This window comes from Babylonia areolata, chromosome 2, assembly GCF_041734735.1.
Source record: "Babylonia areolata isolate BAREFJ2019XMU chromosome 2, ASM4173473v1, whole genome shotgun sequence".
Lineage (NCBI taxonomy): Eukaryota > Metazoa > Mollusca > Gastropoda > Neogastropoda > Buccinidae > Babylonia > Babylonia areolata.
In genome coordinates, this window is record NC_134877.1 from 27,281,965 (window position 1) to 27,304,576 (window position 22,612).

General features: G+C 43.4%; 1 protein-coding gene across 1 annotated transcript in view; it reads left to right on the forward strand.

The window, feature by feature from the left end:
- LOC143299932 (uncharacterized) overlaps positions 1 to 22,612 on the forward strand; it is a 197,074-nt gene that overhangs the window by 116,758 nt on the left and 57,704 nt on the right. Inside the window, 12 exon segments of the mRNA XM_076613478.1 lie at positions 565 to 748; positions 1,564 to 1,763; positions 2,316 to 2,513; positions 3,382 to 3,531; positions 4,798 to 4,902; positions 6,838 to 6,996; positions 10,262 to 10,291; positions 13,223 to 13,387; positions 15,098 to 15,217; positions 15,864 to 15,989; positions 16,948 to 17,058; positions 22,103 to 22,345. Coding sequence (XP_076469593.1) covers positions 565 to 748; positions 1,564 to 1,763; positions 2,316 to 2,513; positions 3,382 to 3,531; positions 4,798 to 4,902; positions 6,838 to 6,996; positions 10,262 to 10,291; positions 13,223 to 13,387; positions 15,098 to 15,217; positions 15,864 to 15,989; positions 16,948 to 17,058; positions 22,103 to 22,345 — 1,791 coding nt within the window.

The following is a 22,612-nucleotide window of genomic DNA, read 5'->3' on the forward strand; positions in this document are numbered from 1 at the left end:
CATATGTGTGATTGTCAGTCGTGTCTGACTATGACCATTGGAACAGCAGAGGAGGCAACTGCTGTCCTGACCATCTGGGCCAGACTTTGATTATAGTGGAGAGTGTCTTGCCCATGTTACATCCCCTCGGTCTCAGCCAAGAGGGTTTTTGAACAGTCGGTGTTGGGTTATACTTTATTATACACTGGCTCATGTTGTCTTCCGTGGTAATGCTTCATTATAGACTTGCTCATGTTGTCATCTGTAGTAATACACCTTTATGCATTTGCTCAAGTTGTCATCTGCTGATGCTGTGGGGGGTTTTTTGGTTTTTTTTTTTTTTCCTCTTTCTTTTTTTTTAATATTTTTTTTTATACAGCAGATATGGTGCAGCTTACACGGACCTGTCCACAAATTTTGACACCTCCCTGAAACCTCTTCTTCTTCATTCATAGGCTTCAACTCCCACATTCACTCATTTGTTAACGAGTAGGCTATTACATGTATGACTGTTTTTTTACCCTGGCATGGAGGCAGCTGTACTCCGTTTTCGGGGGTATCCTGAAACTGAAACTTTCCCGCCAGATCCAAGACCTGACGGAGCAGCTGCAGGCACGCATTGAGAGCCAGTCGGCCATGCACCAGCAGACGCGGGAGCTGCAGCAGTCCCTGCAGGAGCGAGAACTGAGCGCCCAGGACCTGAGGGTGTGGATTGACACCCTGGAACGGGAGCTGGACCAGCGCGGAGACACCGAGGAACAGCTCAAAGGTCAGCCACTGACTGACTGACTGACTGACTGACCTTGATGCTGCCTGTCCCTCTGAAAACGCAAAAAAAAAAAAAAAAAAAAATCTTAGCGTACATATCCTTTCTCCAGGAAAGTTTTGGAAAATCTTTAAGAGTGGTTTGGATGCTTAAGAATTTTTTATTTAATTAAAAACTTTTTTTTATAAGGGACATTTTCATTTATGTTGTCTTGATAGTTTTGGTGGTGGTTTTATTTAAGTGTGCTGAACCTGGTGTATATCAGTAAAACTGACATAAATAGCTTTTTATTGTTTGTGTTTATGGTAGAATATTTAAATGTCATTACTGTTTATCAGTACGACATTTGAATATTGTTAGTGTTTATCAATACAATAGTTAAATGTTGTTTCTATCAATACAATGTTTTAATGTTGTTACAGTACAATATTTGAATATTGTTACTGCCTGTCAATAAAATATTTGAATATTGTTACAATCTGATAATTGAATATTGTTACGGCCTGTCAGTGCAGTGTTTGAATATTGTTACGGCCTGTCAGTGCAGTATTTGAATATTGTTGCGGCCTGTCAGTGCAGTATTTGAATATTGTTACGGCCTGTCAGTGCAGTATTTGTTACAGCCTGTCAGTGCAGTATTTGTTACGGCCTGTCAGTGCAGTATTTGAATATTGTTACGGCCTGTTAGTGCAGTATTTGAATATTGTTACGGCCTATCAGTGCAGTATTTGAATATTGTTACTGGAGCCACCCACAGCTCTGGCTTCCCCCAGAGACGTGCTGTGATTGTTGTTGTGGTTCCGGGGGGAACCCTACAGGTCGCATACAGAAGCTGGAGCGCCGTCTGACCATAGGGGAGGCGGAGAGCCAGTCGGACACGTCCGTGTCGCCCGTGGCAACGCCGCGCCCGGTGTCCCCCAGTTCCTTGCCCCTGTCCCCTGCACACCCCGCCCCCCAGCGGCGCCAGAGCAGGGTGTCTCTTGAGGAGGAGCTCCGCAAGTCGCGCCAGTCTGAAGAGGTCAGGATTCTTTGTTTTTTTGTTTTTTTGGGGGTTTTTTTTTGTTTTGTTTTTCTCTTACTGAGATGATAAAGCAAGGTGTGGACGATAGATTTTACTGTGCTTCAGTTTCATTTTCAGCCCTTCAAGGAGGAATCACTATGTTTAGACAAAACCATATTCACTACACAACATCTGCTAGGCAGATGCCTGACCAGCAGCATAACCCAACGCGCTTAGTCAGGCCTTGAGTACATGCATATATATATGTTATATATATATATCTATATATATATATATATATATATATGTGTGTGTGTGTGTGTGTGTATACCTATCCGAGTGGATTCGTTCTACAGAATTTCGCCAGAGGACAACACTGTCATTGCCATGGGTTCTTTCTCAGTGCACCAAGTGCGCTGCACGCGGGACCTCGGTTTATCATCACATTCGAACGACTAGACACTTAGTTCGATTTTCCAGTCAAACTTGGGTGAAAGGGTGAGAGCGGGATTCGAACCCAGACCCTCACAGACTAGACGAGCGTCTTGACCACTGTGCATGGCATCGCAGGAGCTGGTCCACGAGAAGGAAGCACTGCAGAAGACGGTGCAGGAGCAGCTGCTGCAGATGTCGGCACTGCGCAACCAGCTGGACGAGATGCGGCACTGGACTGGAACCCCAGACCCCAACGCCAGCTCCACGTCGGCAGCAGACCTGCGGGAACAGCTGGACACGGAGCGGGAGAAGCTGGAGAAGACGGAGGAGGAGGTATGAAAATAATGATAATAATAAAAGGACCTTTGGTACGCCCAATCTAATGATACGAAGGCCCTAGGCATTTACAATGAAAAAAATAGAGTGATGCATGCATACTAAAAATACACAAGTACACCTGCACGCTCAAATCATCCTGCTCCAACACAAACCCACACTGCCGCTTCTTTCCTCAAACAACTCAGAAAGAAGGATTGGGTTTGTTTTTTTTGTTTTGTTTTTTTAAGCAATATATCTTATCAATCCAATTGGAAATTGTGTAGTCAAAGGCCCATCACTGACACAACTTGGTATCTCAGCCCACGGTCGAGTCTGACGCATACATGGGCATGACAAAGGTTGGACTATTAACGTCAGAAAACGAAAACACATTCATGACAAAGGTTGGACTAGAGCGTCACACAATACAGACACATCCATGGCAAAGGGTTGACTGTAACGTCACACTATAAAAACACATTTCTTGATAGAGGTTGGACTATAACCTCACAAAATATAAAAACACATTCAGCTGAACATGCGTGTGGATGTGCCTGTAAATGTAACTGTAAATTTATCTCTGTGTGTGTGTGTGTGTGTGTGTGTGTGTGTGCATGTACATGTGTGTGCATGTGTGTGTATGGATGTGCGTCTGTGTGTCTGTAAATGTATCTGTGTGTGTGTGTGCATGTATATGTGTGTGTGTATATGTGTTTGTTATATGGATGTGTGTCTATGTGTTTCTGAATGTATTTGTGTGTGTGTGCATGTGTGTGTGTGTGTGTGTGTGTGTGTCTGTGCATGCATTTGTGTGTGTATGCTCGTGTGTGTGTGCCTCTATGTGTATTTCTGTGTGTGTGTGTGTGTGTGTGTGTGTGTGAAGCTGTCCAAGCTGAAGGAGGACCAGGAGGCGTTGCGGTTGGAGCTGGAGGGGCGGAGTCAGGAGGTGGAGGACCTCAGGCAGCAGCTGAAGGAGTCTGCCGTGTCTGCTGCACACCTCAAGCAGCTGGAGGAGGACAGGGACTCCCTGCAGGTGGGTAGACATCTTTGGGGGGATTCGAGGGGGGGACTATTTCACACAAAGAAATAACTTGTGCTCCATATTTACTTCTTGCCCTCCCAAAGCAGAGAGATGATTAATAACAGTGACGGAAGGGCGCAATAGCCAAATGGTTAAAGCGTTGGACTTTCAATCTGAGGGTCCTGGGTTTGAATCACGGTGATGGCGCCTGGTGGGTAAAGGGTGGAGATTTTTCCGATCTCCCAGGTCAACATACGTGCAGACCTGCCAGTGCCTGAAACCCCCTTCGTGTGTATACGCAAGCAGAAGATCAAATACGCACATTAAAAATCCTGTAATCCATGTCAGCGTTCGGTGGGTTATGGAAACAAGAACATACCCAGCATGCACCCCCCCCTGAAAACAGAGTATGGCTGCCTACATAGCGGGTTAAAAACGGTCATACACATAAAAGCCCACTCACGTATATATACGAGTGAATGTGGGAGTTGCAGCCCACAAACGCAGAAGAAGATAACAGTGACTAACGGTAGTGCAACAAAGTTGGTAGACATGATTTGTTATAAGCAGTGTGTATGACATGAATGTAAAAAAAAAAACAAAAAAAAACCCTCAAAAAACAGAGACAGGGGTGATGAAGTGAAAAAGGAGAGGACGGAAGAGTGAAGGTCTGCACTGGAGCCGACTGCTTGGTCACCCTGTCACTGACACTGTCAAAAACTGGTCGCTCAGTGGACAAGTGGAGAGAGCATTTCCCCTTCTTCACCAGGTTTTACTTTAACTCTTTCATCACCAAGTTCCTGTGTGAAAAGCACTCCCTAGCGCCAAATGTTTTCAAAATGATGCTCTAAGTCATGGGCTTTGGCGCATGTCAAAACAACACAGGGGACTTGTTTGCTTCAAACTTGGTCAGGGGGCAAAGGTTAGTCATTGTTCTATGGAGGGGGAACTGACTGCATTTGTCAAGCTTTGTTACAGTGTGAAGAAAAGTCGCAATATGGCGGTGCACTGTCTAGTCAACAAAAGTCACCTGTGGTGGTGAAAGAGTTAATAATAATGATGATGGATACAGCACACTATCCAGAAATCGGCTCTAGGTGCTTTACAAAACACAGTTTTTTTTGTTTTTACATAACTTGTTACATCAACGTTACATATACACACCAAAATTTGAGAAACAAACTACATGTGTGCGTACGCACACACACACACACGCACAAACACACACACACACACACACACACACACACATGTTTAACACTAGTGACCCTATCGCAGGCCCAGGTGTCCCAGTTGTCTAACACTGGCCCCTTCCCCCCTGAACTTCTGGATGAGAAGAACGCAGAGATTGAGGAACTGCGACACCAACTGTCCAAGACAGAGGTGAGAGAGAGAGAGAGGGGGGTGGGGTGTGGCTTCACAGGAAAAGGCTGGGGGTGGTGCATGCAGGGGGTGGTGGAACAGTACTCAGTTTTTATTCCTTTTCTGGTCTTTTTCTGGGTTGGGCTTGTCAGTACAGGAGTGTTTGTTTATTAACTCTTGTGTGTTACTGGAAATGGTGTTACCTTGTATTGATGGGTGTGTGCTCTGATTGCTCACAGCTGTTTTTTTTTTTTTTTTTTTTTTTTCTGGGATGTATTAATAACATGTTTCCATGTATCTCTGCATTGTATGATGGTTATATATAGAAAACAGTAACACTTACATATCTGTAGTTTATTTACCCTGTATTAAAAACTTTTGCTTTTATTGCTGTATGATAATGACATGTAATTTATACATTGTATTTTTATGATGATGAAGAAAATAATAACCTGTGCATACCTGCAGCTAATAAAAACAAAGGTCATGCCTGATTTGTTCATGTTGTTTGATTTAAGCTTTTGCTTTTTTTTTTCTTAACATTTTGACTGAAGTTTTGCTTTTTTCCTTTTATAATATTTTGGTTTGTTGTGGTTAACAGTATTAAAAAAAAAAGTTGAAATGTGTACCAGTTGTTTTTAGACTGTAGTCATTTTTAGAATGTATTCGTTTTTAGGATGTACCGTAAAGTTCGGTCTATTGAGCGCACTGGTATATAAGCCGCACCCACTAGATTAAAAAAAAAAAAAGATCTTCATAGACACATAAGCCGCACTGGATTATAAGCCGCACTTATTACCGGTACCGGAACACATACTGATACAACGGAGCTGTCAATACTGTAGGTTATGAAATAAACACAAGGGGAAACAACACAAAGAAAAGCAAGTGAAAATACTGCTAGTGCCACAAAAAACAAAAAACAAAAAAACACAAAAAAAACACAACACAACGAAAATAAGATCCATAATCTAGAGATAGGCATCTCATACAAAGACCACATCACGAATGAAGAAGTCAAGAGACGCATCCGCAATGAAATCGGGCCCTATACTGACCTTCAAACACTCGCCAGACAACGAAAACTGAAGTGGTTTGGTCATGTCGCACGCTCCTCTGGTCTTGCTAAAACAATCTTACAAGGCACAGTGAGGGGAGGAAGAAGAAGAGGCAGACAAAGGAAGAGATGGGAGGACAACATCCGAGAGTGGACAGGCATGGAGCTGAGAGACACCCTGAGAGCGGCCGAGAGACGCGAGGACTGGAGAAAGGTGGTTGACAAAGCTTCGAAGGCGCCCCAAAGGATTCGGAATCTGAGGGATCGGTGACGGTGACAGTGAGTCAATCACATTTATTCAACATCGTCCCACTCGCTGAATCCACTGAAATCTTCATCTTCAGTGTCCAAGTTGAAAAGAACCAGCACAGCTTCCTCCGCCATGTTGTCACAGACTTTAGCCTCGGTTTCACTTGATGAACATGAATGCAAGGTGGAGGTCGCTGCTGGTTCGTTGCTTGAGCTGTCGTCTGCTGCAGCACACAGTCCAGCCTTACGAAATCCATTGATAATGGTGGACTGCTTTACTTTACCCCATGCTGTCAGGATCCAATGACAGACTTCAGCAAAGCTTGCTTGTCGTAAACAGCCAGTTTTGGTGAAGGAGTTTTCAACACTTGTCATCCAGGTTTCCCACTCAACACACAGTGCCACTTTGAAAGAAGAATAGACGAGAACATGACACTCCAGCATCATTAAAATACTCAAAAAGCCACATCATTGTATAAGCCGCAGAGGTTGAAGCTGGGAGAAAAAGCCACGGCTTAGAGACCAAACTTTATGGTAGTCATTTTGAGCATGTAGTTTTCAGTATGTAGTCATTTTGAGCATGTAGTTTTCAGTATGTAGTCATTTTTAGGGTGTAGTGGTTAACAGTTAAGGCTGTGGACACTGTGCAGAGTGAGTTCGGATCCTTGCAAGCGGAGCTGAAAGAGAAAGAGGAGTTGGTATCGGATCTGCAAGACACAGTGCACAGCTTGCAACGGGGCGAGGCTTGTCTCGATGTCTCCCTCTCTTTCAATGAGCCTCTGCCTTTAAATGCCTCTTTTACCGAGCGGGTTAGTTTCTGCTGCGCTTCAAGTGTGCTTTGTGTGTTTGTTTTTTTGGGTTTTTTTTTGTTAAGTCACTTCTATGTGGTACTTTATTTTTTATTTACAGGATTGATATATGTTCGAGGTATATGTTTTTGTCATGTCCATGTTCTTTGCGGTACAAAAATGTTTTACATTTTACTGCACATGCTTCATTATAGTTGTTTTAACTTCTTTTTTTTTTTTTTTTTTTTTAAAGATCTCTTATTGTTTTGGTATATATAAACTGAATATTGTATGTTCAGTATTTTAGTAGAAACTGGCTGGAGTAAATAAGTTAACAGGGCAGGTGTGTTTATTGTGCTGCTTCAGTTGTGCTGGTCCTTGTTTTGCTGATTGGCTGCAGGTTGCCTGTGTGTGTTAAGTGGGAGGTACTGATGTGTCTGTCTTCGTTTGATGTGTTGTAACAGGATAGTTGTGGTGGAAAGGATATGTTCGCGAAAAAAAAGGAGAGGGGGGGTGGGGGGGGCAGATGGGGGGAGATTAATGTTGTTGATAACAAGAAGGAAAGAGAAGAAAACCCAAAATATGGTGGAAATCATGTAGAAGGGATGTATCAGTGTCAGTGTGATAGGGACAGATACCTAACTTCTTTACTTGACTCCTGAACCTTGAACCTTGGTGAAATGAGATCAGTGTGACATCCAGTAGTTCAGTCCTATCTCAGCAAGGTGACAGCCCTTCACTGACATCCTGTAGTTCAGTCCTATCTCAGCATGGTGACAGCCCTTCACTGACATCCTGTACTTCAGTCCTATCTCAGCAAGGTGACAGCCTTTCACTGACATCCTGTAGTTCAGTCCTATCTCAGCTAGATGACCTCCCTTCACTGACATCCTGTAGTTCAGTTTTATCTCAGCAAGGTGACAGCCCTTCACTGACATCTTGTAGTACTGTCCTATCTCTGCAAGGTGACAGCCCTTCATTGACATCCTGTAGTTCATTCCTGTCTCAGCAAGGTGACAGCCCTTCACTGACATCCTGTAGTTCAGTCCTATCTCAGCAAGGTGACAGCCCTTCACTGACATCCTGTAGTTCAGTCCTGTCTCAGCAAGGTGACAGCCCTTCACCGACAAGCACACTGATCAGCAGCAGTGTAAGGTGTTATATTCAACAGAAACAGCAGATTGGTAAGGGAGAGGTATCAACTCTCAGCTGTCGCAACAATAATCATGATGTGTGTGACAAGGTTGCTGACTTTCGATCAGTATGTAATTTGATTATTTGTATTAGTATTTGATTATTCAATTATTAAACAAAGTTGTCAGTGCAAGAAGAGTTGATTGTTGTGAACCATTTTATTTCAGTTTATTGGTTGTTTATGAGGCATTGGTGCCTTTATGGAAGTTGTTTTGGCTTCCAAGTGGGACAGGGCAGAATAGAACAGTGATACAGTACAGGACTTCCAAGTGGGACAGGGCAGAATAGAACAGTGATACAGTACAGGACTTCCAAGTGGGACAGGGCAGAATAGAACAGTGATACAGTTCAGGACGTCCAAGTGGGACAGGGCAGAATAGAACAGTGATACAGTACAGGACTTCCAAGTGGGACAGGGCAGAATAGAACAGTGATACAGTTCAGGACGTCCAAGTGGGACAGGGCAGAATAGAACAGTGATACAGTACAGGACTTCCAAGTGGGACAGGGCAGAACAGAACAGTGATACAGTACCGGACTTCCAAGTGGGACAGGGTAGAATAGAACAGTGATACAGTACAGGACTTCCAAGTGGGACAGGGCAGAACAGAACAGTGATACAGTACCGGACTTCCAAGTGGGACAGGGCAGAATAGAACAGTGGTACAGTTCAGGACGTCCAAGCGGGACAGTGCAGAATAGAACAGTGATAAAGTACAGGACTTCCAAGTGGGACAGGGCAGAATAGAACAGTGATACAGTTCAGGACTTCCAAGTGGGACAGGGCAGAGTAGAACAGTGATAAAGTACAGGACTTCCAAGTGGGACAGGGCAGAATAGAACAGTGATACAGTTCAGGACGTCCAAGCGGGACAGTGCAGAATAGAACAGTGATACAGTACAGGACTGCCAAGTGGGACAGGGCAGAATAGAACAGTGATACAGTTCAGGACGTCCAAGTGGGACAGGGCAGAATAGAACATTGATACAGTTCAGGACTTCCAAGTGGGACAGGGCAGAATAGAACAGTGATACAGTACAGGACTGCCAAGTGGGACAGGGCAGAATAGAACAGTGATACAGTTCAGGACTTCCAAGTGGGACAGTGCAGAATAGAACAGTGATACAGTACAGGACTTCCAAGTGGGACAGGGCAGAATAGAACAGTGATACAGTACAGGACTTCCAAGTGGGACAGGGCAGAATAGAACAGTGACACAGTAAGGACTTCCAAGTGGGACAGGGCAGAATAGAACAGTGACACAGTAAGGACTTCCAAGTGGGACAGGGCAGAATAGAACAGTGATACAGTACAGGACTTCCAAGTGGGACAGTGCAGAATAGAACAGTGATACAGTACAGGACCTCCAAGTGGGACAGTGCAGAATAGAACAGTGATACAGTTCAGGACTTCCAAGTGGGACAGGGCAGAATAGAACAGTGATACAGTACAGGACTTCCAAGTGGGACAGGGTAGAATAGAACAGTGATACAGTACCGGACTTCCAAGTGGGACAGGGCAGAATAGAACAGTGATACAGTACCGGACTTCCAAGTGGGACAGGGCAGAATAGAACAGTGATACAGTACCGGACTTCCAAGTGGGACAGGGCAGAATAGAACAGTGATACAGTACAGGACTTCCAAGTGGGACAGGGCAGAATAGAACAGTGATACAGTACAGGACTTCCAAGTGGGACAGTGCAGAATAGAACAGTGATACAGTTCAGGACTTCCAGGTGGGACAGTGCAGAATAGAACAGTGATACAGTACAGGCAGTGCGTTAGGGACTTCAGTTCATTTGGATTATTGGTTTTTAATGTTGTTGACAGTACAGACAGTGCATTAGAGACTTTTGTTTTGTTTGGAATATTGGATTTGGTGTTGTTGACCCATATGCATTGATGTTGGTAAGTGTTGATGCAGCGTTGTTGTATAATCAGTGTGTGTGTTAATGTTCCTGAGAAAAAAAAAACATCTTGACCATGTGTCACTTAAGTTTTATATGGCTGGGGAAGGCAGACATGGTAGGATCCTTTGTAGGCGACATGCCGGTGATAACACATATGGGGGACTTCTTTGGGCTTTCAGTTGCAAGAAGAGGAACGGCCATCTTCCGTGGTCAGTAACTCACCCCTGTGCTAATTACCTGCACCTTATCTTCCTTTTGCTCTGGCAGCCAGCATTCATTCCTTCATCTCTGGCAGTGACAGGTTCCCCTGTCGTTTGTTGACAGCAGGGAAAGCAGCTTTTTTTTTTCTTTTTTAATTTTTTTTTTTTAGATCTTGTAAAAACTGCTGTCAAGCTAATGATTTCTGGAAGAATGTCATTTATAGATTTGAATGTTAGGTCATTTTTCTTATGTGCTAGGCATTTAAAACTAAAGATGATTGCTGAGTCTATAAATTGACAAATGGAGACAGTGTGTCAAAAATTTGTGGTTTGTAAAATATTCACTTTGATAAGAACACACCTTATTTCACAGCCCACAGTTACTGATGTTGTTTATATACTTTCTCCATTTGTCATGTACATGTATACAATGTATTGGTCTGGTCTTTATAAATAAACAGGCTCTTCATAAACATTTGATTAAAAGTAAAACACCACAGAGAAGGTTGGTATAAATGTGAAATATCCATAGGTGAGACTCATCTGAATATATAATTTCCCCACTGTCCTCCAAATGGAGCAGAGTTGTTTGGCTGCTGGAGCAAGGAAGATACGTCCGGTATCACAGTCCACATTTCTTTTTTGTCTTCACTATTGTGTGTGGCTTTGCAATTTATTAATCAGCGTTTAGCTCACTGCTTTGTTTTTTGTTAATTCACATTTTCCTTTGTTATTATTCATATAATATATGTGTATATTTATTTATAACCACATATTTGCTCTTTAACCATAAAGAGAGTTTCTCAGATGAAGTGAAGGATGTGTGAAAACATATCAGTATTTTGGATAAATCATTCAGAATACTTTTGTCATAGATTTGAGGATATGAATTAACCATGTAATGTTTTTGTATAATTTGTGTGCTGCTTTTTTAATTTTGAAAAAAGATCTATTTTTCTAGCAGTTGTCTTTTCTAATAAATTGAAGTGATAGTTGTTTTAAAAAATCAACACTTACTTATTTGAAATTAGTGTTTCTGGGTGTGTTTGAATTAGTAACATTAACAGTTATAGAGGACAATTTAGATTTTTAGGAGGTAACTTTAGGATTATACTTTGACTTTATATGGGTTGTTTCTCATTTTGATGTACTCAATTTAGATATATATATCTACGTGTATTTCACCCTTTATAGAAATATCTTTTCACATAGATCAATATTGTGCAAATATACATTCTCTTTTTCTTTTAACTTCAGGTTCATTTTCATTTGTGTAACCTGGATGTAACCTTTTTGTCTTTTTCATGTACTAATGTATTAAAACATTTTCACTGTCTAAGCCATGTTGATATATATAGGTGGGGCCATAAACAAAGGAAAGTATTTGAACTGATATTCTGCTGTAATGAGGTTGATAGTCAGTTTATCGGAAACACCTCAGGAAGGTTGACAAGTCACCTAAGCTGTATGTGTGTGAAAGCAATCACATCTGCCTGTCACTGTGCACGGTCTGGAAATAAATGTGTAAGATTTCACAGCGGATTGTATTCCTTTCATTGTTTGATACTGGGTGTCAGGAAAGATCAGGTAACAAACTCATTGTCTGTAAACAGACAGAAATTTATCTTTTGGCTCAAGTGCACATAACATTGAATACATAAAGCAGAATCACTTTTAGATAATGACCAGTCATTAGAATGTGCGTCACAGATAGCCTCATTGATCAGATTGATGTTGACTAGCACCTGTCAGTCAGACTAAAATATAAGAAAAGCAAACATTCATTTCCTGCACCAAATAAACTCATCCACTTTGATACACACATCTTTTTTGTTGATCTGGATACTCATGGCAGCAGTAACAGGTAGGTGGCTCAGTGTCACAGATAGTCACACACTGTTGTGTGTGGACATTCAGCTGTTAGAAAGGTTTCTGTAAAATAGTCACACACTATTGTGTGTGGACAGTCAGCTGTTAGAAAGGTTTCTGTAAAATAGTCACACACTATTGTGTGTGGACAGTCAGCTGTTAGAAAGGTTTCTGTAAAATAGTCACACACTGTTGTGTGTGGACAGTCAGCTGTTAGAAAGGTTTCTGTAAAATAGTCACACACTATTGTGTGTGGACAGTCAGCTGATAAAAAGGTTTCTGTAAAATAGTCACACACTATTGTGTGTGGACAGTAAGCTGTTAGAAAGGTTTCTGTAAAATAGTCACACACTATTGTGTGTGGACAGTCAGCTGATAAAAAGGTTTCTGTAAAATAGTCACACACTATTGTGTGTGGACAGTCAGCTGTTAGGAAGGTTTCTGTAAAATAGTCACACACTATTGTGTGTGGACAGTCAGCTAATAAAGGGATATCTTTTTTTTCCCCATAAAACAAATGAAAGAAAAACTTACTGAAATAGTGTTTTGAATGTTTATGTTTGTTCAGGACATTAAAATCATTAATGGATTTATTTGTAAAATCATTATTTCTGTCTGTCTCAGACTCCATGAGTAACTGCTTTAAATGAGAGAGAGAGAGAGCATTTGTGTATGCAAGTGAGCAAGCGTGTTTTTGTATGTGTGTGTGTGTGTGTGTGCGTTGGCTCAGGCACACATGTGCACAAGTTTGGTAACTGATAAAAAAAAAAGAAAAAAAGAAATAAGATAAAATGAAATATCTTTTGAGTTTTTTTTTCTTTTCATTTATTCAGAACATGGAAATTATCCGTGGATTCATTTATAAATGTAAGATTCCTGTTGATACGTGTGTATAAAGAAATGTGAAGGGGTTTGTACGTGTGTGTGTATGTATGTGTTTGCGGATGTGCATGTATGTTTTTTTGCGTGTGTGTCTGTATGTGTGCCTGCATGCATACATGTATGCGTGTGAGTATGTGTTGGACACAAGCACGCACACCCTGACCTGTGTGTATGGCTGGTGGGTGCCAGACGTCCCTGGCCCAGGAGTTGGACCAGACAGTGGGGGAGCAGGAGGCCCGGATCGAACAGCTGACCGGGGAGGTGGATCAGCTGACGGAACAGCTCAGCCAGCTGCAGCATGACAAGGCGGCACTGGAGGCCGAGCTTCAGCAACGCGATGACGACCTGTCTCAGGTCAGCTGCTCTCCCTTCCACTCTATATGAGTGTGTGTGTGTGTGTGTGACTGAAACCTGACTGAGTGACACCGGAAACGGAGGAAGGAGCTTTCAGTGGCAGCTGTCAGTCAGTCGGCTGTACCCAGGTTAGCTGCCTGTTTGTGCAGATGACTCCTGTGCTTGTAAAGCTCTTTGAGCCTGGGCTCTGACCGAGGATAGGTGCAAAATGATTATCCATATTATTTCATTATATCACTTGGACGGACTTGAAGTTTGCACAGGACAGGAATCAGACCTCTGCTGGAGTCTGCACCAGGGGGTCACAGTATGTTACATCAAATGTGATTTTACAGGGAGTTTAGGGGTGGGGGAGTTTGGAGGGGTGGGGAGAGGGGGGTGGATCCTTTGGGTTGCTTTACACTGCTGGCTCTTGGGATTTGACAAAGCGAAAGAGGGATATTGTGCTCCAAGTGCAACATCCAGAGACAGAGATGGAAAGAGTGGAGGAGGTCGAGTGTAGACTGTCTGTTGTTGTCTCGTTCATCATTTATCAGATGGATTCCCCTGTCTCCTCGACGAAGACAGCAGTATGTCGCAGGTCCTCCAGTCCTCCGTAGAGCTTCCGGGCTGCTGGGATTGGATCGGGCCAGGTTTTCTCTTGGAGCACTTGGTGGAGTAGGCAGTCTGGCTGCCTGTTCTGCAGGGGCACTGCTCTGTGTCGCTGATACAGAGTTTCATGTATTGGAGTGTCTGAATCTGAGAGCGCAGAAACAGAGTAGATCTGAAGCTGATGTTAGAGAGTGAGATGGGGTGTAGAGGTGAGGACAATCGTATGGGTGGACAGGATAGATACAGACCTGTCTGTGCCAGCTGGAGAACGTGGCTGCCCTGGGATTTTGCATCTGTTCAACACAGCACACAACCACAGCCTTGTTTACTAATAACTTTGTACACACAGACATTGTCAAATTTCTGTGATGCTGATGATGAAAGACAGTGACTTCCTGGGATTTTTGAGCAGCTCAACACAGCACACACACCCATGCTTTGCTTCTGTGTAGATCCAGATACTGTCATATTTCTGTGTGTTGTGCATCACACAGCTGTGAGAGGAGATAAACATATTCCTGTGCGTTGTGTGTCATAGGACATGTTTCTGTGCATTGTGTATCAGGTAGACATGTTTCTGTGCGTTGTGTATCAGGTAGACATGTTTCTGTGCGTTGTGTGTCAGGTAGACATGTTTCTGTGCGTTGTGTGTCAGGTAGACATGTTTCTGTGCATTGTGTATCAGGTAGACATGTTTCTGTGCATTGTGTGTCAGGTAGACATGTTTCTGTGCATTGTGTATCAGGTAGACATGTTTCTGTGCGTTGTGTATCAGGTAGACATGGTTCTGTGCGTTGTGTATCAGGTAGACATGGTTCTGTGCATTGTGTATCAGGTAGACATGTTTCTGTGCATTGTGTATCAGGTAGACATGGTTCTGTGCGTTGTGTATCAGGTAGACATGGTTCTGTGCGTTGTGTGTCAGGTAGACATGTTTCTGTGCATTGTGTATCAGGTAGACATGGTTCTGTGCATTGTGTATCAGGTAGACATGGTTCTGTGCATTGTGTGTCAGGTAGACATGGTTCTGTGAGTTGTGTATCAGGTAGACATATTACTGTGTGTTGTGCGTTGTCGTGTGTCAGATAGACCTATATCTGTATGTTGTGTGTGACACAGCTGCAAGAGGAGAGGACGCAGAAGCAGGAGGCCCTGGTGGAGAAGGAGAGTCGTCTGCAGCAGCTGGTGGAGCAGATCAACAGTCTGCACACAGAGATCACCAGCCTCACCACCTTTCAGGTACACCGCACGGCATGCCTGTGTGCTGCAGACATTGCTCAGTGGTGACGTCATGATGTTGATGATAACTTACAGTTCTTGTATGGCACAAACTCCCCACACAGTGGTATGTAAGCACCTTGCACGAAACAATACGCATACATAATGGCATACAACAACAGATGCAGACATACAAGGGAGAAATAAAAAGCATGTATGTATAAACATGTATGTATATCTGTTTATCCATCTATCCCTCCCCCTCCTCTCTCTCTCTCTCTCTCTCTCTCTCTCTCTCTCTCTCTATATATATATATATATATATATATACAGTGGTGTATAACAGTATATATATATATATATATATATATATATATATTGTTATACACCACTGTCAAAGCCCCATTTTATATACAGAACGCAGACAACTTCCTCAAAAACATGCTCAATCCTGTTGAAAACAAGACACAACAATGTAGAGGCTAAAACCAACAAGCTAAAAAAGCACAGAGTTAGAACACAACTGATTAAGAAATTGAAACTGAATGTGCCCGCTGTCGGACGGAAATACTGGTGCTGGGCCCGAAGGGAAGCAACTGATTGATATGGATAAATCAGTACTTGGAGGTACACGGTGTTGAGGTGAATTTGTCGTTTGTTCTGAAAGGTGGAGCTGCAGAAGGACTTTGACACAGTGCAGACGATGCTTGACGAAAAGGAAGGAGAAATTGAGTCCCTGACCAAAGAGCTGCTGGAATCGCGCTCACAAACGGAAGCTGGTTCTGACGTGTCTGTGAGTAATCGTTGGAGCTGTTTGTCTGCAGTCAGGTCACTTCGTTTAACCGTTCACTGTCTAGTCATTGCATGTTTTCTAACAGGTGATGGGGCTGTATGTATATATTAAAAAAAAAAAATGTTCACTGACGTTAATGAAAATTCACATTTTGCTGCTTTTTCTTCAGCTTCGATGATTTTTTTTTTTTTATTTTTTTTTTTAACGTTTTATGCTTTGATTTGTTTTTATGTTACATCCTTTTTGCGTGGGAAGTGTGTTTTTTTTTAAGATGAAGGTATGTCTGATACAGTTTCTTCTTTTTTAATGACTACTTTTTATATTTTATAATTTCTGTCATATTTTATTTGTCACTTTTCATTCAGCTTTGTTTATTTAGTTTGGGTGCTTTCTAATGCAGAGCTTGCTGGTTATATGCAACAACAACAGTATCCATGTGGTAGTGAAAAAAATGTTTTTAAAAAAGCATTGTTCAAAACTGGGTTTAGTTTTTACCTCTTCCTCTGAGGAAAAATGCTCAGTGTGAAATAGTGGGATTTCTGGGCATGCACAGGGGAGGTAATATATCTGGGAAGGGGGGTAACTGGCCATATCTACTTTAGTTTTCTCCCCTTCTCAGGGGGTAGTAGTTTGCACAGGACAGGGAATCAGACCCCTGCTGGAGTGATGCTACCAGTGTGGGTCACGGTAAGTATGTTAGATTGAACATAATTTTAGGAAGAAAAAAACCCTTTTGTGCGGTCAGCTAGGGTACACAGATAATGCAGCACAGCTCATACCACCACCACCTCCACCACCCTCAGCGCCCATGCACACACACCCACCCACCCACCCCAAGTACCCACCAACCCAGTTGTGGCCATCCGCCTCTACCCCATTCTTCTCTCCTAACCAAGCGTGGTGTGCGTGTGTGTGTGTGTTTGGTCGGCGCCCTGCACCCTCCCCCACCCCCTCACAGGATCTGGAGGCAGAGCTGGCAGCGGTGCAGCGCCAGCTGCGAGAGCAGCGCAATGTTGTGGATGAGAAAGAGGAAGAACTCTACGAGCTCAATGAAAAACTGGAAGCTATGGTAGTTTCCCTTTGCTACTACTCCTGCTACTACTGCTGCTCCTGTCCTTGTGTTTGTGTCTCCCATTCTTTTCTGGGCTCCCTGTTTGTTTCCCCTTTCTTTGTGGACTTCCTGTTGTTTGTGGACTTCCTGTTTGTTTTGTGGACTCCCTGTTTGTTTCCCCTTTCTTTATGGACTTCCTGTTCTTTGTGGACTCCCTGTTTGTTTCCCCTTTCTTTGTGGACTTCCTGTTCTTTGTGGACTTCCTGTTCTTTGTGGACTCCCTGTTTGTTTCCCCTTTCTTTATGGACTTCCTGTTCTTTGTGGACTCCCTGTTTGTTTCCTCTTCCTTTGTGGACTTCCTGTTCTTTGTGGACTTCCTGTTCTTTGTGGACTCCCTGTTTGTTTCCTCTTCCTTTGTGGACTTCCTGTTCTTTGTGGACTCCCTGTTTGTTTCTACTTCCTTTGTGGACTTCCTGTTTTTTTGTGGACTCCCTGTTTGTTTCCCCCTTTCTTTGTGGACTTCCTGTTCTTTGTGGACTCCCTGTTTGTTTCCTCTTCCTTTGTGGACTTCCTGTTCTTTGTGGACTCCTTGTTTGTTTCCCCTTTCTTTGTGGACTTCCTGTTCTTTGTGGACTCCCTGTTTGTTCCCCCTTTCTTTGTGGACTTCCTGTTCCTTGTGGACTCCCTGTTTGTTTCCCCTTTCTTTGTTGACTTCCTGTTTTTTGTGGACTCCCTGTTTGTTCCCCCTTTCTTTGTGGACATCCTGTTCTTTGTGGACTCCTTGTTTGTTTCCCCTTCTTTTTGGACTCAGCCTTTTTGTGTTGTTCTCCCCTTTTATAGTCTGTAGTGGAAATAGTTTTTTACGTGAACGTAGAGATAAGGTCTTGACCCTGTTCTGGACACCACAAAGGTAGTACTGTTGATGATTCTCCCATGTATTGATAATGAAGTACTCCCTGATAATTCTTGAGGGTAGTGAGTGCTGTATTTATGGCAAGAGAAGAAAAGGAGTTGCCTTGATATTGATATGTTTTTTTGTTTTTTTTTTTTTTTTTTTTTTTGAGATAAGAGAGAACAAAAATAAAAACAAGGGATTCCATAGCGATGTTGAAAAACTTGACATTTCATTTCGTGTCGCTCTCTTTATCAAAGTGATTAACAACTTCCCTCCTCCCACTCGCCTCCCCAACCCCCCGCCCCTCCCACCCACCCCCACCCCTGTCTTGTAACCTGAACATGAAAGTGTTAATTAATCAAATAGACATCTAAAAATGTCCTTCCTCATTGGGAGCTGCCATGGACAGTAATTCAGCTTGAGACATGGTCATGCATGTAAAAGCCCACTCGTGTGCGTATGAGTGATTGTGGGAGTTGCACCCTACAAATGAAGAAGAAGAAGGAATTGCATTATTTTTGTTAAGCCAACTACTTATTCAAATTGACAAGAAGTCGTTCTTGCATTTAAAGTTAATGCCACACTGATTTCATTTCATCAAGCAGTGAAGGGGTTAAACAAGTCTGCTGCATGTCTTTCAACAAGATTGTCATTCCAGCATGAAAGACACAGTGGTGTTTGAATCTAGCGCTGCGTCTACTGCATGTCTTTCAACAAGATTGTCATTCCAGCATGAAAGACACAGGGGTGTTTGAATCTAGCGCTGCCTCTACTGCATGTCACAGGGGAGTTTGAATCTAGCGCTGCCTCTACTGCATGTCTTTCAACAAGATTGTCATTCCAGCATGAAAGACACAGGGGTGTTTGAAGCTAGCGCTGCCTCTACTGCATGTCACAGGGGTGTTTGAATCTAGCACTGCGTCTACTGCATGTCTTTCAACAAGATTGTCATTCCAGCATGAAAGACACAGGGGTGTTTGAAGCTAGCGCTGCCTCTACTGCATGTCACAGGGGTGTTTGAATCTAGCACTGCGTCTACTGCATGTCTTTCAACAAGATTGTCATTCCAGCAAGAAAGACACAGGGGTGTTGAATCTAGTCCTGCCTGGCATGATAAAAAAAAAAATGGAATAAAAAGATTGAAGCATTGAACAGTATCAGCTCAGCACAACATTTCAGTTGATATACTAAAAACAAAAGATTGCAAATAATCCAAATAGTGCCTTCAGATCACAGTTTTAATGATTTTTTTTCTCTTTTTAAAATTTTTTTATATCTTTTCTCATGATTACTTTGTTGATAAAGGGCATATGATAAAGTGAGTCTTGAAGGCCTTACCTCTCTTGTTTTAGTTGTGGGAGTGGGATATACAAGTGCATCTTGTTTTTCACATTTTTCCTGATTTCTGGGGTTAGTGGGGTGGGGGTATACATAAGTGCATCTTTTTTTAAAGATTGTGTGTGTGTGTGTGTGTGTGAAAATTGCTACGCTTCATAATTCAGAAAAAAAAGGATTTGTATGAAAATGTCTAGTTTGTGTTTTAACAGTACTTGAAAAAATATATATGATAGAGAAGCTAACAGCAAAACATGTGCATAGACTAGAGTTAGCATGGACTTTGCTTGCTGACTTGGGTTTTGCTTTGCATGTGCTTGAAATGTTTTGCACGCCTTTAGGATGTGTGGTGATGGGAGTTTTAATGCTTGTTTTATTCTTTTATTGCTTGTTTTGTTCCCATAACGCATGTCTTTGCCATCATTGAAAGTCAGAAGTTGTTTCACATTGTGTTCAGTGATAATCATGCAGCTTTCCTATTTTTCAGCCATTTTTCACATGATGCATGCCTACCTGCTTGTTACCCCCCACCCCCCTCCCACACTCCATTTCCCACCACCCCTACACCCCCACCCCCCTCCCACACTCCATTCCCCCTACACCGCTGACATCCTCCCCACCCCCCCCTCCAACACTGAAATCCTCCCCCCACACCCCCTCCAACACTGATATCCTCCCCCCACCCCCACCCCCCCTCCAACACTGATATCCTACCCCCACCCCCCCTCCACCACTGACATCCTCACCCCCCCCTCCAACACTGATATCCTCCCCCCACACCCACCTCCCCTCCAACACTTGACATCCTCCCCCCACACACACCCCCAACACTGACATCCCCCCCTGCTCCAACACTGACATCCTCACCACACACACCCCCTCCAACACTGACATCCTCCCCCACCCCCACCCCTCCAACACTGACATCCTCTCCACACACCCCTCCAACACTGACATCCTCCCCACACACACCCCTCCAACACTGACATCCTCCCCCACCCCCACCCCCACCCCTCCAACACTGACATCCTCTCCACACACCCCTCCAACACTGACATCCTCCCCACACACACCCCTCCAACACTGACATCCTCCCCCCACACCCCTCCCCCACACTGACATCCTCCTCACATACTCCTCCAACACTGACATCCTCCCCCCACACCCCCCTCAAACACTGACATCCTCCTTCCACCCCCCTCCAACACTGACATCCCCCTCCCACACCCTCCCCCTTCCAACACTGACATCCTCCCCCCACACCCCATCCCTCTAACACTGACATCCTCCTGCACCCTCTCCAACACTGACATCCTTCCCCCACACCCCCTCCAACACTGACATCCTCCCCCCACACCCTCTCCAACACTGACATCCTCCTGCACCCTCTCCAACACTGACATCCTCCCCCCCTCCAACACTGACATCCTCCCCCCACACCCTCCCCCCTCCAACACTGACATCCTCCCCACACACACCCCTCCAACACTGACATCCTCCCCCCACCCCCTCCAACACTGACATCGTCCCCCTACACCCCCTCCAACACTGACATCCTTCCCCCTACACCCTCTCCGACACTGACATCCTCCTACACCCTCACACCCGAAGCCCTGCCACATCCCTGTGTATTAGCCAGAATGAGAGAAGTCATGTAGAGGGAGCTACACTTTAACCCCTTGACTGTGGTGTTTGAGTATACTCATCAGTGAAGGGCTGTCATGCAAAGACTCCAGAGGGTAGCAAACCGATGGAAATGTTTCCCAGTTCATCTGTATGGCATAACCTGAAATAATAGAAAGTAAAACTGCCAGTTAAACCCAAAACCAAAAAGTATGATGATGATTTTCATTTTGAACATTTCATTTTTCATCTTACTTTCTTTTTTATATTTAAGTGAGTTGCTTTCAGTCTCAGACCTCTTGTGTTATATATATATATATATATATATATATATATATATATATATATATATATATTTTTTTTTTTTTTTTTTTTTTTTTTAAGAATATAAATTGAGTTGCCTTCCTTCAGTCTTAGACCTTTTTTTTTTCTTTTTTTTTTTTGTTTGAAAATTCAGTTGCCTTCAGTCTCCTTGCATGTCCACCCCCCCCCCCCCCCCCCAACACCCCACCCCCCCCCCCACCCCCCCCCCCCATTAACAGCCAGTGGAGAGGACTGAAGACTGAGCTCCCAGACCACCAAAGCCAAAGCTGACACTTGGTTCCAACACAGAGTTAACTTGAAACTATTCATGCGTTCACAAAACGTTCATGCTTGAGTAAGATTTTGTTGGTCACGCCGCAAGCTCCCTTGCCTGGGAGGTGCAAGCGTCAGTCTGTATTGTTGGTATTATTATCATTATTATTATTGTTATTGTTTAAAGCCATGGCTTTGTTGATGGTATGCTTTTTTTCTTGAGTTGGACAGAGATGGCTGAAGGGCCTGACTGAAAGTGGTTTTGAATAAGGAGAGAGAGAGAGAGAGAGTCTGACACATACTCAAAACGTATACACATGTTTTTTTGTTTTGGTTTTTCCTTTTATATTTGTTTTTTTTTGTTTGTTTGTTTTGTTGTTTTTTTTTGGTAGAATATTATGTTTTGCAATTTGACATGAAAAAAAGAAGCAAAAAGTTGTTTTTTTTAAAGAAGCAAAAATTTTTTTTTTTTTTTTTTTTTTTAGTTGTTCGTTTTGACCTAAAGCACACCAGATTTGGGAAGGACAAAAGTTTGGTTTTTTAATGCATTTTTTCCTTCTTTTTTTTTTCTTTTTTTAACAAAAGTTGTTGACTACTTTTGACCCTAATGCACACCATCACGGCTTGCAACAGGAGAGCCTGAGAGGAGAGTTGCAGTCCCTGAAGGCCCAGGTGGCAGAGCAAGCCGGGCAGCTGGAGCAGCAGCAGAAGAGCAACACCCAGCTGGAAAAGGACCTGTCGGAACGGACGGAAGAGCTGCGGAAGGCAGCGGAGTCCCGCGACAGCCTGGAAGCTGAGTTGGCGGAGAGGCTTCAGCAGCTGGAGCAGGAGAGGCAGGAGGACAGGGAGGGGGCGCTGGAGAGGGAGAGGGCACAGGTGAGTTATTACCCTCGCTTTGTGCGCAGCAAGGTGAAGTATCCACGATGTGTGTTTCCCCTGGTGGATTGCCCACACTTTTGTGTACACCAGGTGAATTATCTACATTTTGCGTTGACCAGGTGAATCGAATTATCCACATTTTGTGTTGACCAGGTGAATTCAATTATCCACACTGTGTACACCAGTTGAATTCAATTATCCACACTGTGTACACCAGGTGAATTCAATTATTCACATTTCATGTACACCAGATGAATTACCCAC